The sequence below is a fragment of the Dendrobates tinctorius genome, unplaced genomic scaffold (assembly GCF_039654945.1).
Source record: "Dendrobates tinctorius isolate UK_male_01 unplaced genomic scaffold, ASM3965494v1 ptg000057l, whole genome shotgun sequence".
In the NCBI taxonomy this organism is placed as follows: domain Eukaryota; kingdom Metazoa; phylum Chordata; class Amphibia; order Anura; family Dendrobatidae; genus Dendrobates; species Dendrobates tinctorius.
The window spans coordinates 12,409,173-12,433,207 of NW_027361725.1; the positions used below are offsets into that span (position 1 = coordinate 12,409,173).

At 43.5% G+C, this 24,035-nt stretch overlaps 1 protein-coding gene across 2 annotated transcripts in view; it reads left to right on the top strand.

Annotated features, from left to right (window-relative positions):
• Positions 1-24,035, top strand: part of MDGA2 (MAM domain containing glycosylphosphatidylinositol anchor 2) — a 1,066,479-nt gene that overhangs the window by 714,854 nt on the left and 327,590 nt on the right. For both annotated transcript variants that reach the window (XM_073577764.1, XM_073577765.1), the window contains exon 6: positions 6,508-6,777. In XM_073577764.1, the coding sequence (XP_073433865.1) occupies positions 6,508-6,777 (270 nt within the window). The remainder of the gene's footprint in view (positions 1-6,507; positions 6,778-24,035) is intronic.

Genomic DNA, 24,035 nt, shown 5'->3' on the forward strand with positions numbered 1-24,035 from the left:
ATCTCCGGCGCCTACGCCTGTCCTCCCTCCTGCCTGGGGAACCCCTTAAATCCGCATTAACCCCTGCAACCCCTTCCGCAGCCACCCTGTTCTGGGCCTGCGAAAACTGGGCGTCATTAGACGTAGCCACAGTGTCCTCCGTATTTAAGTTACCCCTTGTGGCACTAACAGCCATAATCAAGGGTGGCTGTGACGGGCTTGACCCCGGCTGCTGCTGAATAGCTAGTGGTTGTCCCTGTCCCCCCCTAATGGCACCGTGGCCTGTGCTCTAATTGCCTCCTCTGCCGACCCTGCGGAGGAGGTGCTATTCCTGCCCCCCATAATGTGTCCCACCGCTGGGACCGACAGCTCCCCACTGCCCTGACCCCACACCTCCCTCCCTGTGCTCGATTCCCTGGGTACCGCACGTGAGGAGCGCACGCTACCACCGCTGCGCGCTGCCGCCGGGGACCTGGTCACTATGCCCTGCAGCGCCGCCGCCTCCTCACGTGCTTCGGCGCCAGACCGGAAGTGAGGGGGCGGCGACTTCCGGCCTGCTGCCCGCCGCCCACGCAGCCCAACAGGCGCCGGTGAGGCCTCCCGGAGACGCCGAGGAGGGCGGGTACGGCGCCCGGACCGCCTGCCTCCTCCCTGCCCCCCCGCCGCCGGCTGCACACACTGAGCCGCAGCGGCCGCGGCAGGGGTGACCGCCGCTTGAACCGCGCTATGGGGCCTAACCGCCGAGGACAGGTGAGCGCTGATCCCTTCTATCACTGACCGAAGCCAGGGCTCACCCTCCTGCAGCACCCGAGCTCGCAGGGCCTCAATCAGAGGGTCTGCCATCTTCCTACCAGACAGTGCTAAAAAAGCTCTTCCAGGACCGCAGTGAACGGAGGAAGAGGAAGGGCTGCTAAAATCCCAGGATTTTATGTACATAGGAAGGGGCTGTGCTAATCCCTTCTTTATCCCAATTGGCTCCCCATACTTAAATCCCACCTTCATTAAATCATGGAAGGGCAGCTGTCATGCCCGAACCAATCAGGGGTAAGGGGAGGGTAGGAAAGGCACACCCAGTCAGTGGCACTTTCCTTAATCAGATCAGTGCCCACCATTCTGGCTATGGTCTTGAGTTTAGTCTATAAACAGAGGTTTCAGAGATAATCCAATTAGAGGGGTATTCTCTACTGATGCGCCTGTGACTTTCAGGACTCTTACCATCACACTGTAGTTTGGTATGTAAAGCACTAGCCTAGCCACTGAACTTTACCTCTGAGGAAGCCACCTCCCGTGGAGATACACGTGAGCCAATTTACCTGTACCAGCTGTGCGTATCGCCTTCTTCCTTCTAACACTTGATAACCATGTTGAAGCTTCCAACCTGTTTGTGCTAAAGCATCTGGAATTATTATTTTTAAACCCCTATTCTTTGTTGTGGGTTTCACATCCTCACGAGATTAGCAGTCACTTTAATTCTTATATCCTTTTGTTCATTAGATAAGACCCTATTGCGCTTGTATTGTCCACTCAATCTCTCAAGCATCATCCTCGATTATCACACATAGAACGGTCATTGGTGCCGAAAAGAAGACTAGCAGTAAAAGCAAACTCAGTGTGTAATTTTCTAATGGTGGCTATATAAGAATGGAAGACTTGGATTGCAATTTATACAAGTTGCTACATGTAATATATTACATTTTTACAATGGTTTTGATTTCAATCTACAAACAGAGGTTGTCTTCAGGAGTTCATCCCATTTGAGCGGTATTCCCTACTGATGAGAGTGTGACTTTCAGGACTCTTACTATCACTCTGGATTATCACACAGATAATGAAGACAGTAATAGAAAACTCTTTGCCAAGTTTTTTTCCACTGGCGGCTATAGGATAAAGGACTTATGCTGTAATTTCCTTCAGTAACTACATTTAATATTACAGCTCTGCCAAAGTCATGGCTTCAGACTAAACAGACTTGGTCTTCAGGATACAATCCCATTAGCGGAGCATTCTAGACTGGTGGTAGTCTGATTCTAAGACGGTTATCATTCCTGAGAATGAACCATCAATCTTGATTATCAGAGAGCTCATGTATGGACACTGTTCATGGTGGAGAAAAGACAAGTAAGTGATAGCAAACTCGCTGATAAGTTTTCGGCTGGCAGCTACAGAACGGAGGACTTGGGTTGTAGTTGCATGACATTTCTGTCATAAACAAAACAAGTCTTTAGTCTAAGGGTACTGTCACACTTAGCGATGTACCAGCGATCCCGACCAGCGATATGACGCGGTCAGGATCGCTGGTACATCGCTAAGTGGTCGCTAGTGAGCTGCCACACAGGCAGATCTCACCAGCGACATCGCAGGGGTCGGGGGTCGCTACTTACCTGTCAGACGAGGCAATCCTGCGTCCTCCCGCCCGGCTCCACGCGTCGCTCGTAGTCACAGCAGGAAGCGCCGCAGGAAGCTGACGACGAGAAACAGTCCAGCCTGTTCTCGCGCGATGAGCGATAACCAGCGGGGGAGCCGGTCGTAGGTAAGTATCAGACACAGCGATATCGCTAGCAATATCGCTATAACGTCACAAGTTATAGCGATAATGCTAGCGATATCTCTTAGTGTGACAAGCCCTTAAGCCATTTTTTTCCAAACTCCAGTCTTCACGAACCCCCACAAGTCATGTTTTCAGGATTTCCATAGTATTGCCCAGGTGAGAGAATTCCTGATGCCATAGTGATACTTACACCATAAGTGTTAAGGAAATACTGAAGACATGACCTGTTGTGGGCCGTGATGACTGAAGTTTGGAAAACATTGGCCTAAACAGAAATCATCTTTGGGAGACAATTCCATTGGATGGGTAATCCTGACTTCTAGGAGTCTGACATCTACGGCCCTCACCAATGCTTGGAGTAAACGATCACCCACAACTATTCGAGAGTCCACTTCTAGATGATTTCCATGGTGATGAAAAGAAGAATACATTATAGGAAACTCACTTTTTAGTTTTCTACTGGCGCTACAGAATGGAGGACTTGGGCTATGATTTATTTGAATTGGTACATTACATTTCGGCCATAGATTTGGCTTCTGCATAAACAGAGGTTGAATTTGAGAGACAATTCTTTTAAAAGAAATATTCCCCTTTGGTGGTAGTCTAACTTTCATGGCCCTCACAGATCCTGAGAATAAGCATTCACCCTTAATTATCAGCTTGAGCTCACACATAGAAACAATCCATGGTGGCGAAAGGAAGAATAAGCAGTGATAACAAAATCATTGCCTTGTTTTCCATCAATGGTTATAGAATGAAGGAGTTGGACTGTAATTTTTCCAAACATCTTCATTACTTTACAGTTCTGTCATAGCCGTGATGTCTGTATGAACAGAATATGCCTTCTAGGACACTCTCAAAACATGAGAATGAAAGGGATGGGGCACCGAACACATCCACAAAGGTATCCCCTTTGGTTGAATTTCATTAACATGATGATTGCTGATTATAAGGTTCTTGAGTCAACATGAAGACTTCAGAGCCCTGACATCTAATGTGTGACCAACAATTACTCATTTTTACAGTCTGTACTTCTATTTTGACTGATCCATTTCAGCCTTTCTATAAACCATTGCAGTGGAATCCTCAAGACAGATGGAAAATAAGGGAGGATTTTATTAGAACCGTTAAGCTCATTTCTAATCTACACCAAATCAAAACAAAGTAATTAAACTTTAGCACATTAATATGATTCACGGTTAACCTCCCTGCCTCTTCGTGCCTAAAATACGGACACACAGTGTCAAAGAAACCATAATCACGCAAAGAAAAAAGCAACATACCATTAAAGCAACTACAGAGATGACTGATGTGAGACAAGATGGAATCAAGGTTTTTGTATGCCCCTTGGATAAATATTCTCTACAGTGTTCAAAAATACCTTTACACAACATGCTTGAAAACTCTCAAATAACATTCAAGATGTTCCCAGAAAAAAAGGGAAACCATCTGGACTCCCAGGAAAGTTGTCAAAGTCCATGGAACTTTACTGAAGATGGTTTCTTGATTGGAAGTGATGGAGGCGATATGGAAGAGGAACGGTGTAGTATGTGGCTTTATGGAATATAATGCAGTTCTTTCCAGAAGGAAATGCTGTGATATGTGATATACTGTAAAATGTAATGTCCCTACATACCCAAATGTCAGGGCCATATAGTACCTAAATAGTAATGATATACAGCACCCTTATGTCCAGTCTTCAAGTACTTGTAGTTGCTGAAAATTGACTTGACTAGGGTGTTGGTGGTCCTTGGATAGTAGATACCCCTTGGCATTTTTGCCTTTTGTCTTCCTATATTTTGTGTATGTACAGGGGTTTTCCAGTTATAGACATCTGGCCTCTATTGGTGAACGCCATATTAAAATAATAAAATCAGATAGTATGCACCTTCACTGGGTCTAGCTCTGGCTCTTTACTGCTATGTCAGTCTCTCTGCACTGGCTGCAGCAATGACATCATGGCTACAACATACATCACCGCTGCAGCCAATCACTGTGCTCAGCTGCTTTACTAATGTAGATTGCACCAGCCACTGAGCTCACTGATTGGCTGTGTAACACAGTACTCAGATGCAGTGACACAGAAGCACAGAGCAGGGGTTAACAATTGTTGACTTTATCAATACAAGGACAATCTCCTCACACGGAGGAAACAAGGGAAATACAATTAAAGGGATGCAAGTTAAACAGGGTAACGGTAATCCAGCTTAACAGTCTGTTTATCAGTTTCACTTATCGTGACTCAGTTGTCCGTTTCTCTCTCAGAATCTAATGGATGAGTGGCTGCCGGCTGAGGCCGATGCTGAGTCTTCTGATTTCCCTGCCTAACAAACGGTCTCACTTCTGGCGGCAGCGGGCGGTCACCGGTTTTGCCCGCTGAGCCCCTAGTCCATTCAGCTGCTGTGCAAGATAGTGGAGTCCTCCGCAATCCTCCACTTGGCGTGCATTTCTCCGCATTTCCGCCTGTAGTTGAGAGTCCTCGCAACACCTGCCCGAGATCTTTACTTTGTGGCCTATTTCTCCCCTCAGTCCGGCAATGGTCCAGACTCGCTCTGCTCTCTGGCGGGAAGCTCCCTTCCTTTCCCATACAAACCCTTTTAGCTCCCTCTCACTTGCCATCCCCCCTTTACCTAGCTTATGATTCCGCCTCGTCCCCAATCTCCTTCCCTCTCGCAACAGGAGGTTCAACACCAGCAGTTCTGGACCCGTTGCTTTGTCAGCACCAGCAGCCCGGTTCTCTGTTCAACAGCTGCAGCGGGGATGTCTACTGTAATCAAGATTTCATCACTGAAGCCAGTACACAGAGACCAACAGGAGGAAACCATCCCTGGATCTGGGGAGGGTGACTACCATCTGATTTTATTATGTTATCACAGTGTTGGGTAATAGGAGGCCAGAAATCTACAAGTGGAAAGCACCATTTTTCTAAGCAGTCTTGGACAACACTACAGTAACCCTCTCCCCACCCTAATGTGGCTGATGGCACAAAAAAATAGATTGTACTCAACTTATAATTTGATGTATCGGACATTTGTTTTGATATGCAGCCATATGTTCTCTCATGCCCCAGTATTTTGACATGCATCCAAAAAAGACTATGTGCTCCTTAATGCTGTGAAATATCCAGAGCGCTCACCATTTCCATGATCTGCAATTAGTGTCATACTCTGCCGAAGATGCTATTTTTATACTGTTCTAAGAGTTTTAAGAGGTTGTAATTGCTATTTCATTCTCTTTTTTTAGAGCCTATTTATTCTTCATTTTTTGTGGCACCTATTGGAAAAAAATTCACTATTATCTGATTTTGTGAGCGGGTCAGTAAATGAAACTATAACTCCTATTGAAACATTCAATGCAGTCATTGATATCAATAATATGAAAGTGTTTTAGTTATGTTTAATGGGGAAACAGGATTCTATACAGCAGTGAATTTATTTTTACTACTGCTGAGTCTGGTGGGCTTTACACCAACCCACTTAACATTGATGTTACACATGATAAAGACCTTTGAATGGAAGCTTTGCTTTGGAAGCTTAATGAAGCTCCATGAAACTCCAAAAAGACAGGATCCCAATCAAAGAAGAAGCTGGGGACAAATTAATTTGACCTTCTTTGAAGTTAGTGGGTCACTATTCTATATATAGGTTCAATGCAACAACATTTCATGAGATTGTTGAAAAGTCTTCTCATCACAAAATCCACCTTCATATTCTCTCTACACCACCATGAAATCCGAGCTTTGTAGATAGCTTTATTTTACATTTTAAAAGTGAAAGCTTTTGTAAAGAAAATAACCAAATAAATGGGAATTTGAATTCACGAAAATTTGGTCTACTTGATGAGTAGTGTCTTCAAAGAAGTGGTCTTCACGACTTCACGAGAATTTTGATCATTTGGATTATTAAACTTAGAAATTTACATAAAGTATCCACCATTTATAGTGATTTATCTAACTTTCTTTTCTCTCTCTCCATTTTCAGCGTCTCCATCAATTAAACTTATGGTGGAAGATCCCATCGTAGTCAATCCGGGTGAAACAATAACGTTAGAGTGTGTCACGACTGGTGGAGAGCCAATACCATCATTGACTTGGGTTAGATCTGTTGGAAATCTTCCAGAAAAGACTGTGCTAAATAGTGGAACATTATCAATACCATCCATTACCTCGGAAGATGCCGGGACCTACAGTTGTGTCGCCAATAACAATGTCGGCAATCCCGCAAAGAAGTCCACTAGTATTATAGTAAGAGGTACGAAAATTAGAATTACTTGTTCCTTTTGATCTTGATTACATACTTATTGAACAGTACTCTGTGATGGTGGGTGTACAGTGGGAAACATAAATACGGTATTTGATACACTCCTGATTTTGCAGGTTTTCCCACCTAGAAAGAATGGAGAAGTCTGTAATTTTTATTGTAGGTACACTTCACCTGTGAGAGACAGAATCTTAATAAAATCCAGAAAATCACATTGTATGATTTTTACATAATTAATTTGCATTTTATTGCATGAAATCAGTATTTGATACAATAGAGAAACAGAACTTAATATTTGGTATAGAAACCTTTGCTTGCAATTACAAAGGTCAAATGTTTCCTGTAGATCTTGACCAAGTTTGCACACACTGCAGCAGGAATTTTGGCCCACTCGTCCATACAGATCTTCTCTAGAAGATCCAGGATTTTAATCCATGACTGTGTAGTGTTGAACTAATGGTAATGTTTGAGATTGTGGTCCCTGCTGTCTTCAGGTCATTGACCAGGTCCTCCCATGTAGTTCTGGGCTGATTCCTGACCTTTCTCAGAATCATCCTTACCCCTCGAGGCAAGATCTTGAATTGAGCCCTAGACTGAGGAAGATTGACCATCATCTTGTGTTTCTTCCATTTTCTAATAATTGTGCCAATAGTTGTTGCCTTTTCACCAAGCTGCTTGAATATTGTCCTATAGCCCTTCCCAGCCTTGTGCAGGTCTACAATTTTGTCCCTGGTGTCCTTTGACAGCTCTTTGGTCTTGGCCATGTTGGAGAGGTTGTAGTGGGAATGATTGACTGTGTGAACAGCTGTCTTTTATATAGGTAACGAGATCAAACAGGAGCAAATAATACACGTAATGAGTAGAGTTGAGCGAAACAGGTCGGTCAGATTCAAAAGTCGCCGACTTTCGCCAAAGTCAGATTTCATGAAACGAAACCCGACCTCAGTGTGAAGTCAGCCATGCGGTCGGCGACCCAAGCGCCAAAGTCGGGTTTTGCCGAATGCTTGCACGTGACTTTTTCCAGCCAATGAGAGAAGCGGAGCCTAGCGGGAGCGTTGCTGGAGTGGGAGTGGGAGAGAGAGAGAGAGGGAGAGGGAGAAGAGAGAGAAGAGAGAGAGAGATTTCGCCGTCTCTAGGGTTAAAATTCATGCCAGGTTAGTTTACAGTCCTCCACTCACTGCCGACTTTTCTCCCCATTGCCTTGCATTGGGTTTCGGGTTTCACGACTTTTCCCTATAGTTGGCCAATTTCGTTCGACTCGACTTTTGAGAAAGATGGGTTTCATGAAGCCTGACTCGACCCTAAAAAAGGCTAAGTCGCTCATCTCTAGTAATGAGTGCAGAGTAGCAGGGCATCTTAAAGAAAAATTAACAGGTCTGTGAGAGGCAGAATTCTTGCTGGTTGGTAGTTGATCAAATACTTATTTCATGCAATAAAATTAAATTAAATTAATATTTAAAAACATACAATATGATTTTCTGGTTTTTATGTTTAGATTCTCTCTCACAGTTGAAGTGTAGCTGTGATAAAAATACAGATCTCTCCATTCTTTGTAGGTGGGAAAACTTGCAAAAGGGGCAGTGTATCAAATACTTATTTTTCCCACTGTATGTGATGTATAGACATCCATATGGTGGTGGTTGGACAGATTGCTCTCTCTCTTAGGTGCTATGGACCTGCTTGTTTTATGCAATATTTAGTCTTCTGAATGATGGTGGTGGTTGGAAAAATTGCTCTCTTATGAATGCTGTTGGCTGCTTATTTTTTTGCAATATATAGGCATCCAAATGGTGGTGGTTGGATATATTAATCTTTCTTACGGGTGCTGCGGACCTACTATGAGTTCTCCTTTTCTACAATTTTAGCAAATACAGATGATGTGGACACTTTCCCTCAAGAACATTGAGCTTTCTGAGTTTGGTACAAAGGGTCATGTACAGAAGTGTCCACCCTTAAAGGGAATCTGTCACCTCATTTTTGGCCTATGAGATGCGGCCACCGCCATCAGGGGCTTATCTACAGCATTCTGTAATGCTGTAGATAAGCCCCCGATGTAACCTGAAAGATAAGAAAAACGAGTTAGATTATACTCACCTGGGGGGGCAGTCCGGTTCGATGGGTGTCGCGGTCCTACTTCTGCCATGGCTCCTGCACAGGCATACTATATCTGCCCTGTTGAGGGCAGCGCAGAATACTGCAGTGCGCAGGCGCCGGGAAAGGTCAGAGAGGTCCGGCACCTGCGCACTGCAGTACTTTACTCTGCTCTCAATAGGGCAGATATAGTACGCCTGCGCAGGAGCATGACAGAAGTAAGGAGGAGGATGTCATCGCTAGAAGATGGGAGGCACCGGACCTCGACACCCATTGGATCGGACCCCCGGGTGAGTATAATCTAACTCATTTTTCTTATCTTTCAGGTTACATCGGGGGCTTATCTACAGCATTACAGAATTGTTAGGAACGGCAGAACGCACTAAATAAAAATAATAATAAAGTGCGTTCGCCGCTCGGGGTCCAGCGTGCAGTAGGTGATATAACCACTGATAAGTGGTGGCAGGAGCAATATGGCGGAAATGTGCACAGGGTTAAACTTCACCCAGGTGCGCAGAGCAATCTCAGTTTATTCACAGAGATGCCAAATAAGTGCAAATACAAAAGATTGAGGTCACAGTACTCAGTAAAAATGCACACACGGTATCAGGTCACAGGAGTAGCCCAAGACGGCGGCACTACGTCCGTCTAGACCTACCGTGTGCGGAGCGTCGCAACTGTGAACGCAAAGGGGCTGCTACTGCAGCGCGGCATGGACACTGCCGCTAAATGACAAGGCTAAGACGCAAGTGCAATGTCGGACGCTAACAGCTGTGGATGTTGCAGCAGAGGAGCTCTGGTGCTGATTCTAACTCAGTCCCTAACCACATACGTAATATCAGAGGGAAGGGGTTTTTAAATGAGTCATTCACCAGAATCATACATCCGTCCTCATACACACAGCAGCAAGTAAGTCTATACTAGCGCATGTCGGAACAGCCATGTGCACCTTTTATAGCAGCCGGGACCTTCCGCAAGCTTCCAGATCTCTGAGATGGACCAATGAGATCTGGAGCGGGACCTGAGCACATGACTCCCGATCTCCAAAGGGAGATCGTCCCATGAGCATGCTCAGTAGGAGGACAGAAGGACTTAGCCTCAGGAGAGATTTGCTGCAAGGCAATCTCCTCTGCAATAGATAAACAGCAGGAGACTGCAGAATGTGAGGGTCTGGATCCCTGCGGAGTAAACGCAGAAATCCGACGCCTAACAAGAATGCTGTAGATAAGCCCCTGATGGCAGTGGCAGCAGCTCATAGGGCTAAAATGGGGTGACAGATTCCCTTTACCATTCTGTAAATTTTGTTATAGGAGTGTCACCATAAACAAAAGTCATTGAATGTTGTACTCAACTTTCTCCAGCAGTCCCATAGATAATAAATGGAGTGAAAGTCAAGCATGTACACCTCAATTACATGTGCAGCCCATTTATTATGCTGATGCCCCAGGCCTCTCATACTGAGCTGGGATTACTGTCTCTGATTTTTGACTGGGAGGGTTCTGCACGAGGCCACGAAAGGTCACAATGTCATGACATCACAACTTGATGTGACCATACACGAAATCATGTGGGACAGTTCTGCCCACCCAAGGTCATGGTGCATATTGTGATGCCATGACACTCTGGTCTTTCATGAGCTTGCACAGAACTGTCTCTGGCCAAAATCAAAGCCAAACTCAGTATGAGAGGCCTGGGGATTTTCAAGACAAGCGACAGGGATCAAAAGATGTGACGAGGACCATGCGGGTTATGGTGAGGAATGGAAGTGAGCATAAGTACTTTTTTTTTCTTTTTAACCTTTTGATTGATTGCACTTTAATTTTTAGAAAATTGCTGAATACTCCCAAAAGTGAATTACAAAAATATTTAAAACATTTTTACAAATGTGGATGTTTATAAAATTAGAGTAAAATTCAATTCCAGTCAAATTTATTTGCTTATCTTTTTCAAGGGGTTAAAATGTATTACATAATTAACTTGTCTTTAAAAAAAAAATGCTCTGTTTCCGTTAGAAGTTAAATATCCTGCCGATTCTCCATTGAAGATGATAACAGATGCAGAGAATCCTCCCGTGTATTTAGGAACTGCTGACTTTTCGCAGGCTTGCTTTATGCAGCAAATCCCAAAGACAATGTGTTTGTATTTCTGATTATTTACAGAGGTGAAAACCAATAAGTGACCAAATATAAAAACTACACGCACTGCTCCGTGTATGGTAATTACTCGTGTCTCATTATACAGCGCAAGAAGCTCGATGAAGTTTTAGTAAAATAGTAAAATAAACCATATGAGATTTCACATTTTGTTGCGTCTTTATGGAAATCAAAAACATGTCGGAGAGTAAAATTTTGGCTCAGAACTTGAAAGATCTGATCTGGAGAAACTGTTACTTTTTATAGAATTGTCTCATTGGTAAAATCGGTTTAATATTAATCTATAATTAGCTAAATAATATATCTCCATCAGCTCGGGGGGGTTGTAGATTTTTTGCTGCTTAAAGTGAAAAGTAAATTGTCCCAATACTCCAACATCAACTGGAGATTGGAAAGTGCAGGCATAGAGTGTATGTCTGCCAAAGTTCTGCCCCCTATAGGCAGAGGAGAGTTCTTTCTGAGTTTGCTAAAGAAACATCTTTGACCCCTTGCGTCTCCATCCTCTATAGCCACACAAACATATTCAGTTCCCAGACCAGTCCTTGCAATTTATTCCATCATTAGACCCAAATATTAAATAAAAACCCCAATCCTGACCGATAAAGTCAGACAGTCCCAAGACCAATCTCATAAACTAAGGCAACATGAAAATGCAAAGCCATACCTCCAAGTAAATTCAATTACCAGACAATTTAATATCTCTAGATCGGTCTCCTTAATAAACATAGCCTCCAGACCTTTCAGCCAGATTACTGGAGATCCCAGACAAGACATCTAATTTCAGACCACAGAACAGTTCCCTTATTTTAAGTTCCCATACCAAACCTCTAATTTCATATTCCAAAACCCAACTTTAGACCCAAGACTAGACCCCCAATATAAACCCCCCCCAGATTTTAACATATTTGGCGATCCTGGACCTCACCCCTAATCTAATAGTGATGAAGATGTGACTCCTAATTTTATGCAGATCATACCCCTTTATTAATTCAGACCTCAAAATTAGTGAACACCTAAAGACCCCCAGACCAGACTCTAAAATAAGTATAGACTCCAGACCAGACCCCTTTATTAGTTCAGACCCAAAACCATTAACTTAATATCAGATCCCCAAGTAAGCCATCAGATTCAGAGCCCAACTGGTACCCATATTTCAGACTTTTCTACCTACCTCCCATGCTCCTAGGCTCCTCTTCAGGTCTATCCATGGCTTCACTAGATCCAGTGTCAGGATATTGTGCACACTGGTAATTTTTAGATCCTGATCCTGAAGGGTAAATATTATCTGCTCTCATCTATTCGATTGAACAATCCAAAAATGCCTACACAATTGTAAATTAAAAGATGGGAACTACGATTCAGTGCATGCCCCCACAATTAAATTCAGACCCTGGGGAGCTGCCCAAACTGCCCATTAATTGATCTAGAAATCATAATGTATCTAAATAAAACTATATATTTTACTTGCAACACATTCTCTCACCACACGGTGCGCTGTTACGTGGCCTCACAGTCTATACATTTTTGTTTACTATAAATCACTCCTGCTATGGACAGTTCTTCTTTAAAAACTGTAAAAGAGCCAGCCATCAATCCTTTTTTTGATAAAAAAAAACAGAAAAAAAATGTAGAATAGACTGGAAACAATCAGTGATGAGTTTTCTACACTCACTCGTCAGTGACAGATGCGCAAGAAACAGAAATTGCAAACGGAAAAAAAATAAAATAATATAAACTATAGACTGTGCCGATAATTAAGGCAGCTGGAAAATAAAGTAAAAAGAAAGAATAGCTAGGGATAAACAAAGCTGATTTACTCTCCAAGTTATTCAGTAGGAAGCATAGGTCATTGCCGCTGCTCTCGGAGGATTTTTATATGCATGGCAGCCCACTACGGTATCACATTCAAATTGTAATGATGTCTAAATTGTATGAATACTAACAATGTAGCTGAGGAATCTGCATGGCATGAAATAAATATATAACATTACAGAGAAATGTTCAAATCACAGAAATACATAATTCATCCCAATGAAGATGAAAGATCGGCTTTGTTCGTCGTGTGGAATCAATATCCATACATTAGTCAAAGGCTGTCAGAAACCAAAATCCTCTGGTGAATATGGGGGTGGATGTCTAGGTATTTTCTAATTCTTGGAAGTGAAATTTGACTAAATCCAGTGCTCTTGGATACCGTCGCATGCTAGAAATTATCATACCTATACGACCAGTCATTTTTGAAGGATTCGTAAAAAGAGAAAACTCCTTTTTTAGACATCCTTGTAAAAGGTTTTGTCCAGGGATAGTTTCCCGATCACTGGGGGTCCCCAACAATCTCTGGATCAGGGGCTGTGAATAGCTTTGTGTGAATGGATCTGCAGTACATCATGCACTCCTGTTAGGCTGGGGTCACACAATGATGTTTTCTCTCATCTGAGAAAATCGGTCCAATTGATAATGAAACTCTTATAAGACCAAAGTATGATCAAATCTTAATTGGAGTGTGAGCCATTTTTCTCGGATGTGGGGAAGGTGGAAAAAAAGGTCTCCGTCTCCATTCTGTCAATCTGTGAAAATCTGATTTCACTGGGATTTCATCCAAGGGCGGTCCAGTTTTTTTCTATCAAACCCATTGACTTGCAGGACTGAGTGCAATCCGAAAATTGGATGCAACTCAGGCATGCAGAAATTTTTTTATTTTTTTGAATGACGAGGTCACAAAAATTATTTGTACATGTGCACAGATTGCTGAGTGCTGCTCTCGGCTGATCTTTTACACTCCAATTAGAATAAATGGCGTGGCATTGTGCATGATCACCCACCACTCCATTCACACTGGGCTTTTCAGAGCCCAAGTTCCTGGATGAGTAGGGATCACAGCAGTGGGAGCCTTAGCAACCGAGAAGTAATCCCCTATCCCGTGAAAAGTGAAAACAATTTCTAAACTTGAGAATAACCCTTTAAGATAAGTCATCAATATTAAATCAGTGGTGGGCTGACAACCAGCACCCCCCCACAAATCTTTTCAAAAAGTAGGTGGAGCTGGCCAGAATTGGAAGAAAAATGGAAATTATGGCAACATTTTGCATTGCACAAAAATTTTGCAACATTTCAACTGGTTTTGTGCTAGAAAAACTACTTGATGTATCACTGTGCTAGTGTTCAATTTCCCTGCAGTGCCCCCGCTTGTGAAATTAGATATTACACTGAGACTATTCAAATTAAAAGAATGATTTATTTATGTAATGCAAGACAGAAAAAGCAAGAGATACTCTATGTTACCAGTCACCTTTTTGGCTAAGAGGTGAGGATACTGAACAGAGGACCTCCTCTTTAAATGGGTTCTTCAGGTCTGCAATATTGACAACTTAAGATAGGACATCAGTATCAGATTAGTGGGAGGCCGACAATTAGCGCTCCCACCAATCAGTGGTTTTGAGCTTCTTCAGCTGCTGGAAGTACACAGTGTATATAACTGAAACATCACAACTTCACACACTGTGCAGTGGTGGTATAGGGTGGCACAATGGCTCAGTGGTTAGCACTGCACCCGTGCAGTGCTGGAGTCCTGGGTTCAAATGCCACCAAGGACAAAATCTGCAAGGAGTTTTTTTGTTCTCCCCACGTTTCTGTGGGTTTCCTCCCACATTCCAAAGACGTACTGATAAGGAATTTAGATTGTGAACCCCATTGAGGACAGCAATGATAATGTGTGCAAATTGTAAGGCACTGCGGAATATGTTAGCGCTATATAAAAATAAACATTATTATTATTTACTGTAGCTTAGCTTTCTTCTCTTCAGTAGAAGCTAAGCATTGGTATCCGAGAACATCTACTACACAGTTCATGAAGGTGTGGTGTCCCAGCTTCATACACTTTTTGAGCTGCAAACAGCTCGTGGGTGTCAGCTCCCAACCAATTTGATATTGATGAACTACCTGGAAACTAAAAATCATCAATATTGTAGTTCTTGACCACCCCTTTAAAAATGGTGTCCTCTGTTCAGCATCCTACACTCTTAGAAGAATTCGGAGTGGTTACATAAAGTATCTCTATAGGTCCATTCTTGCATTACATAGACAAGCCATTTTTTTTTATTTGAGTAGTGTAATGCCCAATTTTACTAGCGGTAGCATTGCAGGTCGATAAAACACTAAGGGGTTAACTCATCAAGCAGTTTTCATCAGTCGATACTAGGCCTTTGACATGTGATTCTATGTTGGAGGCCTAATGTCATGGATGGGTCAGAGGCTGCAGACCGTTGCACTGCATCTGTCTGCAGAAGGTCACAGCCGTTTGTTTTGCAGACTTCTGTGTGGTGCTTCTGATGCTAGCACCCAATGGCCACCTCCCTCGGCTCTAATGGTAACTTCCTGTTGGGAGTTGCAGGATGATTTTTCCATTTGCATTTCACTATAAGGCTTGGAGATGTAGCAGTCTGCTATCGTCGTCTTTGGAGTTTGGAAGACGTTGGTGTCTCTCTCTAAGTCTACTCAAGCTAAGTGTTCCCCTTGTTTTGTTTGTCTATCCCAGTTTTCTTTAGAGGTAGTGGAGATTGACTAGTGCTCATCCTGTCCTTCCCTATGCAGTGCTTATCGCCAGGGTAAGGCAGAGATATGTTTCTGCTCTGTGATTGGTACAGAACCTATATAGGGACGTTAGGGCAGACAGAATGATGTAAAATCTGCCTAGGAGTCTCCAGTCCCCACTTCCTCCCCTTTCCCTTATCCCTTTGTGTTGCCCTTAGTCTGTCCTACACCTTGCGTGACACCTAATCAGCTACAAAAACCAGATTCATAATGAAGGTGGAGGGAAAAGACATTACTTACCTTGGAGAAGACACCAGAAGGAACTGCACATAGGAATGGACAGGCGGTAATAATAGGACACATGCAATTTGCTTTTAGTAAATGTGATTCAAATTTAATTTCTTGTCCAAATTTGAGTTATTTGACAAATTAGAATTTTTGGCAGATTTGTTCTTCATTATATACAGCCCATTAATGGGAATTGATGAAAGCCAGGTTAACAGATATTCAGAATTATCAGATGCCCAAATGATAAAATTTCAACCTTGACATACTGGGATCTATTGTTTTAATAGGTCTAACAGGATGGAATAATGAATAGACTGCCACACAGTGGGGCCGGCTAGACAGCAAACAGAAGTAAATTTGCTCATTCGCTGTGAAAACCCACGTTTGTTTGACGCATATATATTCAAAAGTAAAAATTCTCTCATTTATTTCATCCTCAGTCAAAAAAACACAGAAAACTGGGAGAGAACCATTAAAAATATTTGCATTTAAATTGAAAATGTGAATGCATCAGTTCTCATAACCAAAAAATAATTACTTGATATTGAAATGTTTGTGTGTATCGAGGATGAATATACGTCTGCAATCTAATTATTATGATGTGTTTAAGGGATATGACATGAAAGGTTGACTGTTCCACCAAATGCTTTCTTATTGGATGTAGCCGTCATTTATGTGTCGTATGGTGTGTGACCCTTTCATGCTAACTAATACTTAAAAGGAGACGTTTACAGATATTTACTCCTGGCTGCCTGTCTCTAGTCCAGTTATGGGTCGTGCCTCACCCTGGTTGTCAGAGGCGGACACTGACAGCTTGGGGCTCTTGTGCAAGAAATGTGTCTGGGCCCCCTTCCTTTTATGGCGACAAAGCTACATATACAGTGGGGAAAAAAGTATTTAGTCAGCCACCAATTGTACAAGTTCTCCACCTTAAAAAGATGAGAGAGGCCTGTAATTGACATCACAGGTAGACCACAACTAAGAGAGTCAAAATGAGAAAACAAATCCAGAAAATCACCTTGTCTGATTTTGCAAGATTTATTTTGCAAATTATGGTGGAAAATAAGTATTTGGTCACCTAAAAACATGCAAGATTTCTGGCTCTCACAGACCTGTAACTTCTTCTTTAAGAGGCTCCTCTGTCCTCCACTCATTACCTGTAGTAATGGCACCTGTTTGAACTTGTTATCAGTATAAAAGACACCTGTCCACACCTTCAAACAGTCACACTCACAACTCCACTATGGGGAAGACCAAAGAGTTGTCGAGGGACACCAAAAACAAAATTGTAGCCCTGTACCAGGCTGGGAAGACTAAATCTGCAATAGGCAAGCAGCTTGGTGTGATGAAATCAACTGTGAGAGCAATAATAAGAAAATGGAAGACATACAAGACCACTGATAATCTCCCTCGATCTGGGGCTCCACGCAAGATCTCAACCCGTGGGGTCAAAATGATCACAAAAACGGTGAGCAAAAATCCTAGAAGCACACGGGGGGGACCAAGTGAATGACCTGTATAGAGCTGGGACCACCGTATCAAAGGCTCCCATCAGTAACACACTACGCCGCCAGGGACTCAGATCTTGCAATGCCAGACATGTCTCCCTGTTTAAGTCAGTACATATCTGGGTCCATTTGCTAGAGAGCACATCGATTATCCAGAAGAGTATTGGAAGAATGTCATATGGTCTGGTGAAACCAAAGTAGAACTGTTTGGTAGAAACAAAACTCGTCATATTTGGAGGAGACATAATGCTGAGTTTCATCCAAAGAACACCATACCTACCATGGTGATTGCAACATCATGCTTTGGGGCTGTTTCTGTGCAAAGGGACCAAGACGACTGATCTGTGTTCATGAAAGAATGAATGGGGCCATGTATCGTGAGATTTTGAGTGCAAACCTCCTTCCATCAGCAAGAGTATTGAAGATGAAACGTGGATGGGTCTTTCAGCATGATAATGATCCCAAGCACACTGCTAGGGCAACGAAGGAGTGGCTTCGTAAGAAGCATATGAAGGTCCTGGAGTGGCCTAGCCAATCTCCAGATCTCAACCCCAAAGAAAACCTTTGGAGGGATTTGAAAGTCTGTGTTGCCCAATGACAGGCCCAAACCATCACTGATCTAGAGGAGATCTGCATGGAGGAATGGGCCAACATACCACAACAGTGTGTGCCAACCGTGTGAAGACTTACAGAAAACGTTTTACCTCTGTCATTGCCAACAAAGGATATATAACAAAATATTGAGATGAACTTTTGTTAATGACTAGAGTTGAGCGATACCGTCCGATACTTCAAAGTATCGTATCGGATGGTATCGGCCGATCTTTAAAAAAAGTATCGGTATCACCGATTCCGATACCGGAAGTCCCATTCAAGTCTATGGGACTTCCGGTATCGGAATAAGAAAAACCCTTTCCTGCCCTTGTACAGCCTCTCTGGGGTCTGTACGGGCCTTTCGGGGGGCTGTGCCGGCCTGCCAGGGGGTCTGTGCAGGCTCCGGTGGTCTGTGCCGGCCTGCCGGTGGTCTGTGCAGGCTGCGGGGGGCTGTGCCGGCCTGCCGGGGGGCTGTGCCGGCTCCGGGGGGCTGTGCCGGCCTGCCGGGGGGCTGTGCCGGCCTGCCGGGGGGCTGTGCAGGCTCCGGGGGTCTGTGCAGGCATCGTCCGATGGGACTACAAGTCCCATCGGGCGATGCCTGCTACCATGACAGTGATTGACACATTAGCCAATGATGGGACAGTAGTAGTCCCATCATCCGGCTAATGTGTTAAATGTAAAAAAAAAAAAAAAAAAAAAAATTACATGCTACATACATACAACATGCATACTACATACATGCTACATTCATACTACATACTACATACATGCTACATACATACTACATATATACTACATGCATGCTACATACATACTGCATGCTACATACATACCACATACATACTACATACATACTACATGCTACATACATACCACATGCATACTACATATATACTACATGCATGCTACATACATACTACATGCTACATACATACCACATATATACTACATACATACTACATATATACTGCATGCTACATACATACTACATATATACTACATGCATGCTACATACATACTACATGCTACATACATACCACATACATACTACATACATACTACATACATACTACATGCTACATACATACTACATGCTACATACATACTACATATATACTACATGCATGCTACATACATACTACATATATACTACATGCATGCTACATACATACTACATGCTACATGCATGCTACATACATACTACATACATACTACATGCTACATACATACCACATATATACTACATACATACAATACATTCATACAATACATACATAGACATACAGTACATATAACATAGAGTAACATACTTACCAATACTTGTCACATTGTTCCCCGAAGCCATTGTCGTCTACGGAATAAATATTAACATAACAAACCACAAAAATACTCACCCACGATCCGAAGCAGTCCACGAGTGTGTCCCACGACGATCTTGGGTAGAGAACTGCAGCATCAGATGATGCTGCCGTTCTCTACGGGCTGCAGGAATCCAATGACGGAAGGTAGGTATCCTTCCGCACTGTATTCCTCCGCCACTTAAAAAAAAAAAGTCCCTAGTCTCACTTTATGCCATTGCTGTGTGGGAATTTCCCACACAGCAATGGCATAAAGTGAGACTAGGGACTTTTTTTTTTTAAGTGGCGGAGGAATACAGTGCGGAAGGATACCTACCTTCCGTCATTGGATTCCTGCAGCCCGTAGAGAACGGCAGCATCATCTGATGCTGCAGTTCTCTACCCAAGATCGTCGTGGGACACACTCGTGGACTGCTTCGGATCGTGGGTGAGTATTTTTGTGGTTTGTTATGTTAATATTTATTCCGTAGACGACAATAGCTTCGGGGAACAATGTGACAAGTATTGGTAAGTATGTTACTCTATGTTATATGTACTGTATGTCTATGTATGTATTGTATGAATGTATTATATGTATGTAGTATATATGTGGTATGTATGTAGCATGTAGTATGTATGTAGTATGTATGTAGCATGCATGTAGCATGTAGTATGTATGTAGCATGCATGTAGTATATATGTAGTATGTATGTAGCATGCATGTAGTATATATGTAGTATGTATGTAGCATGTAGTATGTATGTAGCATGTAGTATGTATGTAGTATGTATGTAGTATGTATGTGGTATGTATGTAGCATGTAGTATGTATGTAGCATGCATGTAGTATATATGTAGTATGTATGTAGCATGCAGTATATATGTAGTATGTATGTAGTATATATGTGGTATGTATGTAGCATGTAGTATGTATGTAGCATGCATGTAGTATATATGTAGTATGTATGTGGTATGTATGTAGCATGTAGTATGTATGTAGCATGTATGTAGTATGTATGTAGTATGTATGTAGCATGCAGTATGTATGTAGTATGTATGTAGTATATATGTAGTATGTATGTAGCATGCATGTAGTATGTATGTAGCATGTATGTAGTATGTATGTAGTATATATGTAGTATGTATGTAGCATGTAGTATGTATGTAGCATGCATGTAGTATGTATGTAGTATTTTTTTTTTTTTTTTTTTTTTTAACATTTAACACATTAGCCGGATGATGGGACTACTACTGTCCCATCATTGGCTAATGTGTCAATCACTGTCATGGTAGCAGGCATCGCCCGATGGGACTTGTAGTCCCATCGGACGATGCTTGCACAGACCCCCGGACATCAGCACAGCCCCCCGGCAGGCCGGCACAGCCCCCCGGCAGGCCGGTACAGACCCCCACAGGGTGCACAGACCACCGGCAGGCCGGCACAGCCCCCCGGCAGGCCGGTACAGACCCCGGGCAGTCCACACAGCCCCCCGGCAGGCCGGCACAGCCCCCCGGCAGGCCGGCAGAGACCCCCGGAAGGCCCGAAATGACGGCGCATCATGATGCGCACACACCGCGCATCATGATGACGTCAGGCCGTCAATCAACTGAACTTCCGATTCCGATGCCGAATTCCGATATTGAAAAAATATCGGAAGTCGGTATCGGAATTCCGATACAGCAAGTATCGGCCGATACCCGATACTTGCGGTATCGGAATGCTCAACACTATTAATGACCAAATATTTATTTTCCACCATAATTTGCAAAATAAATCTTGCCAAATCAGACAAGGTGATTTTCTGGATTTGTTTTCTCATTTTGACTCTCATAGTTGTGGTCTACCTATGATGTCAATTACAGGCCTCTCATCTTTTTAAGTGGGAGAACTTGCACAATTTATGGCTGACTAAATACTTTTTTCCACTGTATATATCAAACGACCAGAAAAAATGAATGGCACCAAGGTCTTTAAAAGTAACACGCCTGTAGCATAGGATTAACGGCAATCTGTGAACAGCGGTGTGGAGGCTTTGGGTTAATGGAGCATAGCAATAGAAAAAATACATCCAAACTTGAAAAAATGAAGAAATGAAATGCAGCACTCAACAATAAGCTGTGAAAAATGAAGTCCTTTATTAACCCATACAAGGTTTTTAGACAAACTAGACGCTTCTAGTACGCGAAACGGCCGTCGTCCGTCTCCTTCCCCGCATTCCTCCTGCACCTACTTGTCCCATGGATTTTGTATAAAAACCTTGTATGCTTTAATAAAGGACATTGTTTCGCACAGCTTATGGGTGAGTGGGCCATTTCATTTCTTCATTTTTTCTATATATATACTAGCTGAAGAGCCCGGCGCTGCCCGGGCATAGTAACTAACTGTGGTTAGTTATAGCAAATTATAATTATCCTCCATCCCATTGTCCCGTGCCCATATACCCATCATGCATATCCACGATCCCATAGGCCCATGCCCATATACCCATCATACATATCCTCCATCCCATAGTCGAGTGCCCATATACCCATTACACATCCTCCATCCCATAGTCCCATGCCCATATACCCATCATACATATCCTCCATCCCATAGTCCCATGCCCATATATCCATCATACATATCCGCCATCTCATAGTCCCGTGCCCATATACCCGTCATACATATCCTCCATCCCATAGTCCAGTGCCCATATATCAATCACACATCCTCCATCCCATAGTCCCGTGCCCATATACCCATCATGCATATCCACGATCCCATAGGCCCATGCCCATATACCCATCATACATATCCTCCATCCCATAGTCGAGTGCCCATATACCCATTACACATCCTCCATCCCATAGTCCCATGCCCATATATCCATCATACATATCCGCCATCTCATAGTCCCGTGCCCATATACCCGTCATACATATCCTCCATCCCATAGTCCAGTACCCATATATCAATCACACATCCTCCATCCCATAGTCCCGTGCCCATATACCCGTCATACATATCCTCCAACCCATAGTCCAGTGCCCATATACCCACCACACATCGTCCATCCCATAGTCAACCATTATGACATCATAATGTGCGGCGGGGCTTGATGCGCACACACTTTTTCCCCATTATGTAGATAGGGGTAAAATTGTTTGGTGAATTGGAACGCATGGGGTTAAAATTTCACCTCACAACATAGCCTATGACGCTCTCGGGGTCCAGACGTGTGACTGTGCCAAATTTTGTGGCTGTAGCTGCAGCGGTGCGGTTGCCAATCCCGGACATACACACATATATACATACATACACACCCACATTGAGCTTTATATAATAGATATATATATATATATATATATATATATATATATATAGTAAGGTAGCACTTATTGTTAGTGTTGGAGGACACTCACTTGGCAGCAGATTAATAGGGTCAGGCACAGGTTTTTTCACATAGACAGTCCATTTTGGTTTATTCAAGCATCATAAACCGCTGTAGGCCATGTTACACTTCACAGGCTTAACACAAAGTCCAGAACATTCAGAGGTTATGGCTTTTCCTTGCAGTCAGTACCTAAACACACTGGACCTCTCTGTCCAGTGACCGTGGGCAACCGCATGCCAAACAGTTTATTAACGTTCATAGAACCTCACAAGCACCAACAGTTATTTCCCCCTATCCGGGGTTACCTCTTAGGAGCTCCTGCTCCGCACGATGACTCCTGTCAGTTACTCTCTCAGGGAAGCTGCCGAACTGGGACCACCATCCCGGACAACGCCTTGCTCACCAGGCTACCTGACAGTCCAGATCCACAGACTGACAATAGCTCCCCCAATGCAATGCCGTCACTGACTCTGCGAACACACGTGGCCTGTCTGTGGGCTATTCAGGATGTCCGTCCCCACTTTGGCACAGTCCAACACACAGGCCTCACCGGGTGCTATTCAGGGATCCAACCCTCCTCCCAGGGTCTCCCAACACACCGGCCTCCAGGTCCAGGGCCTCAGCAGGTGCTATTCAGGACGTCCGTCCCCTCCTGACACCGTTTAACACTGACGCCTCACTAGGTCCAAGGTTGCAGCACGTGCTCCAGGGATTCGATTCTTCTCCCAGAATCTCCCAACACTGACCCTCCAGGACCATGCACCCTGAACTATTCAGGTACACACTCTCTCTCCATGTGACCAGACCTCAGGCACCTTATATGGTACATAACTACACCCCCAGGTGAGGTATGGATCTCATGGTCATGACCTCACTACAGGTCCTATTACACACACCCAGCCATACACATAAAGGCTTTTCTTTGGGCATTCAGACACACACCCCTGGGTGGGTTTGTAGGTGACTGGTCCCACCAATCTCACCAAGTCACCTGGAAGCTTCCCTTATACACAGTAACAAACCCTCAGCAGTACCTCTGCTGATCAATACATGTTCCAGCTTCCATCACAAGGCACCCACCCTTGTGATACTTATCGGCCATTTACCATCCTGCCGCTCACCATTTCCCCATCACAATAAAGGAAATGCCTGCATGCATGTCCCGGGAAGCCCGCCTTCTCCCCATCACCCCTATCATGGTCTTCTCCCCAGCACCCCCATCATTGCCTTCTCCTTATCACCCCCATCATTGCCCTCTCTTCACCTCATCATTGCCTTCTCCCATCCCATCACTTCCATCATGGCCTTCTCCCCATCACCCTCATCATGGCCTTCTCCCTATCACCTCCATCATGGCCTTCTCCCCATTACCTCC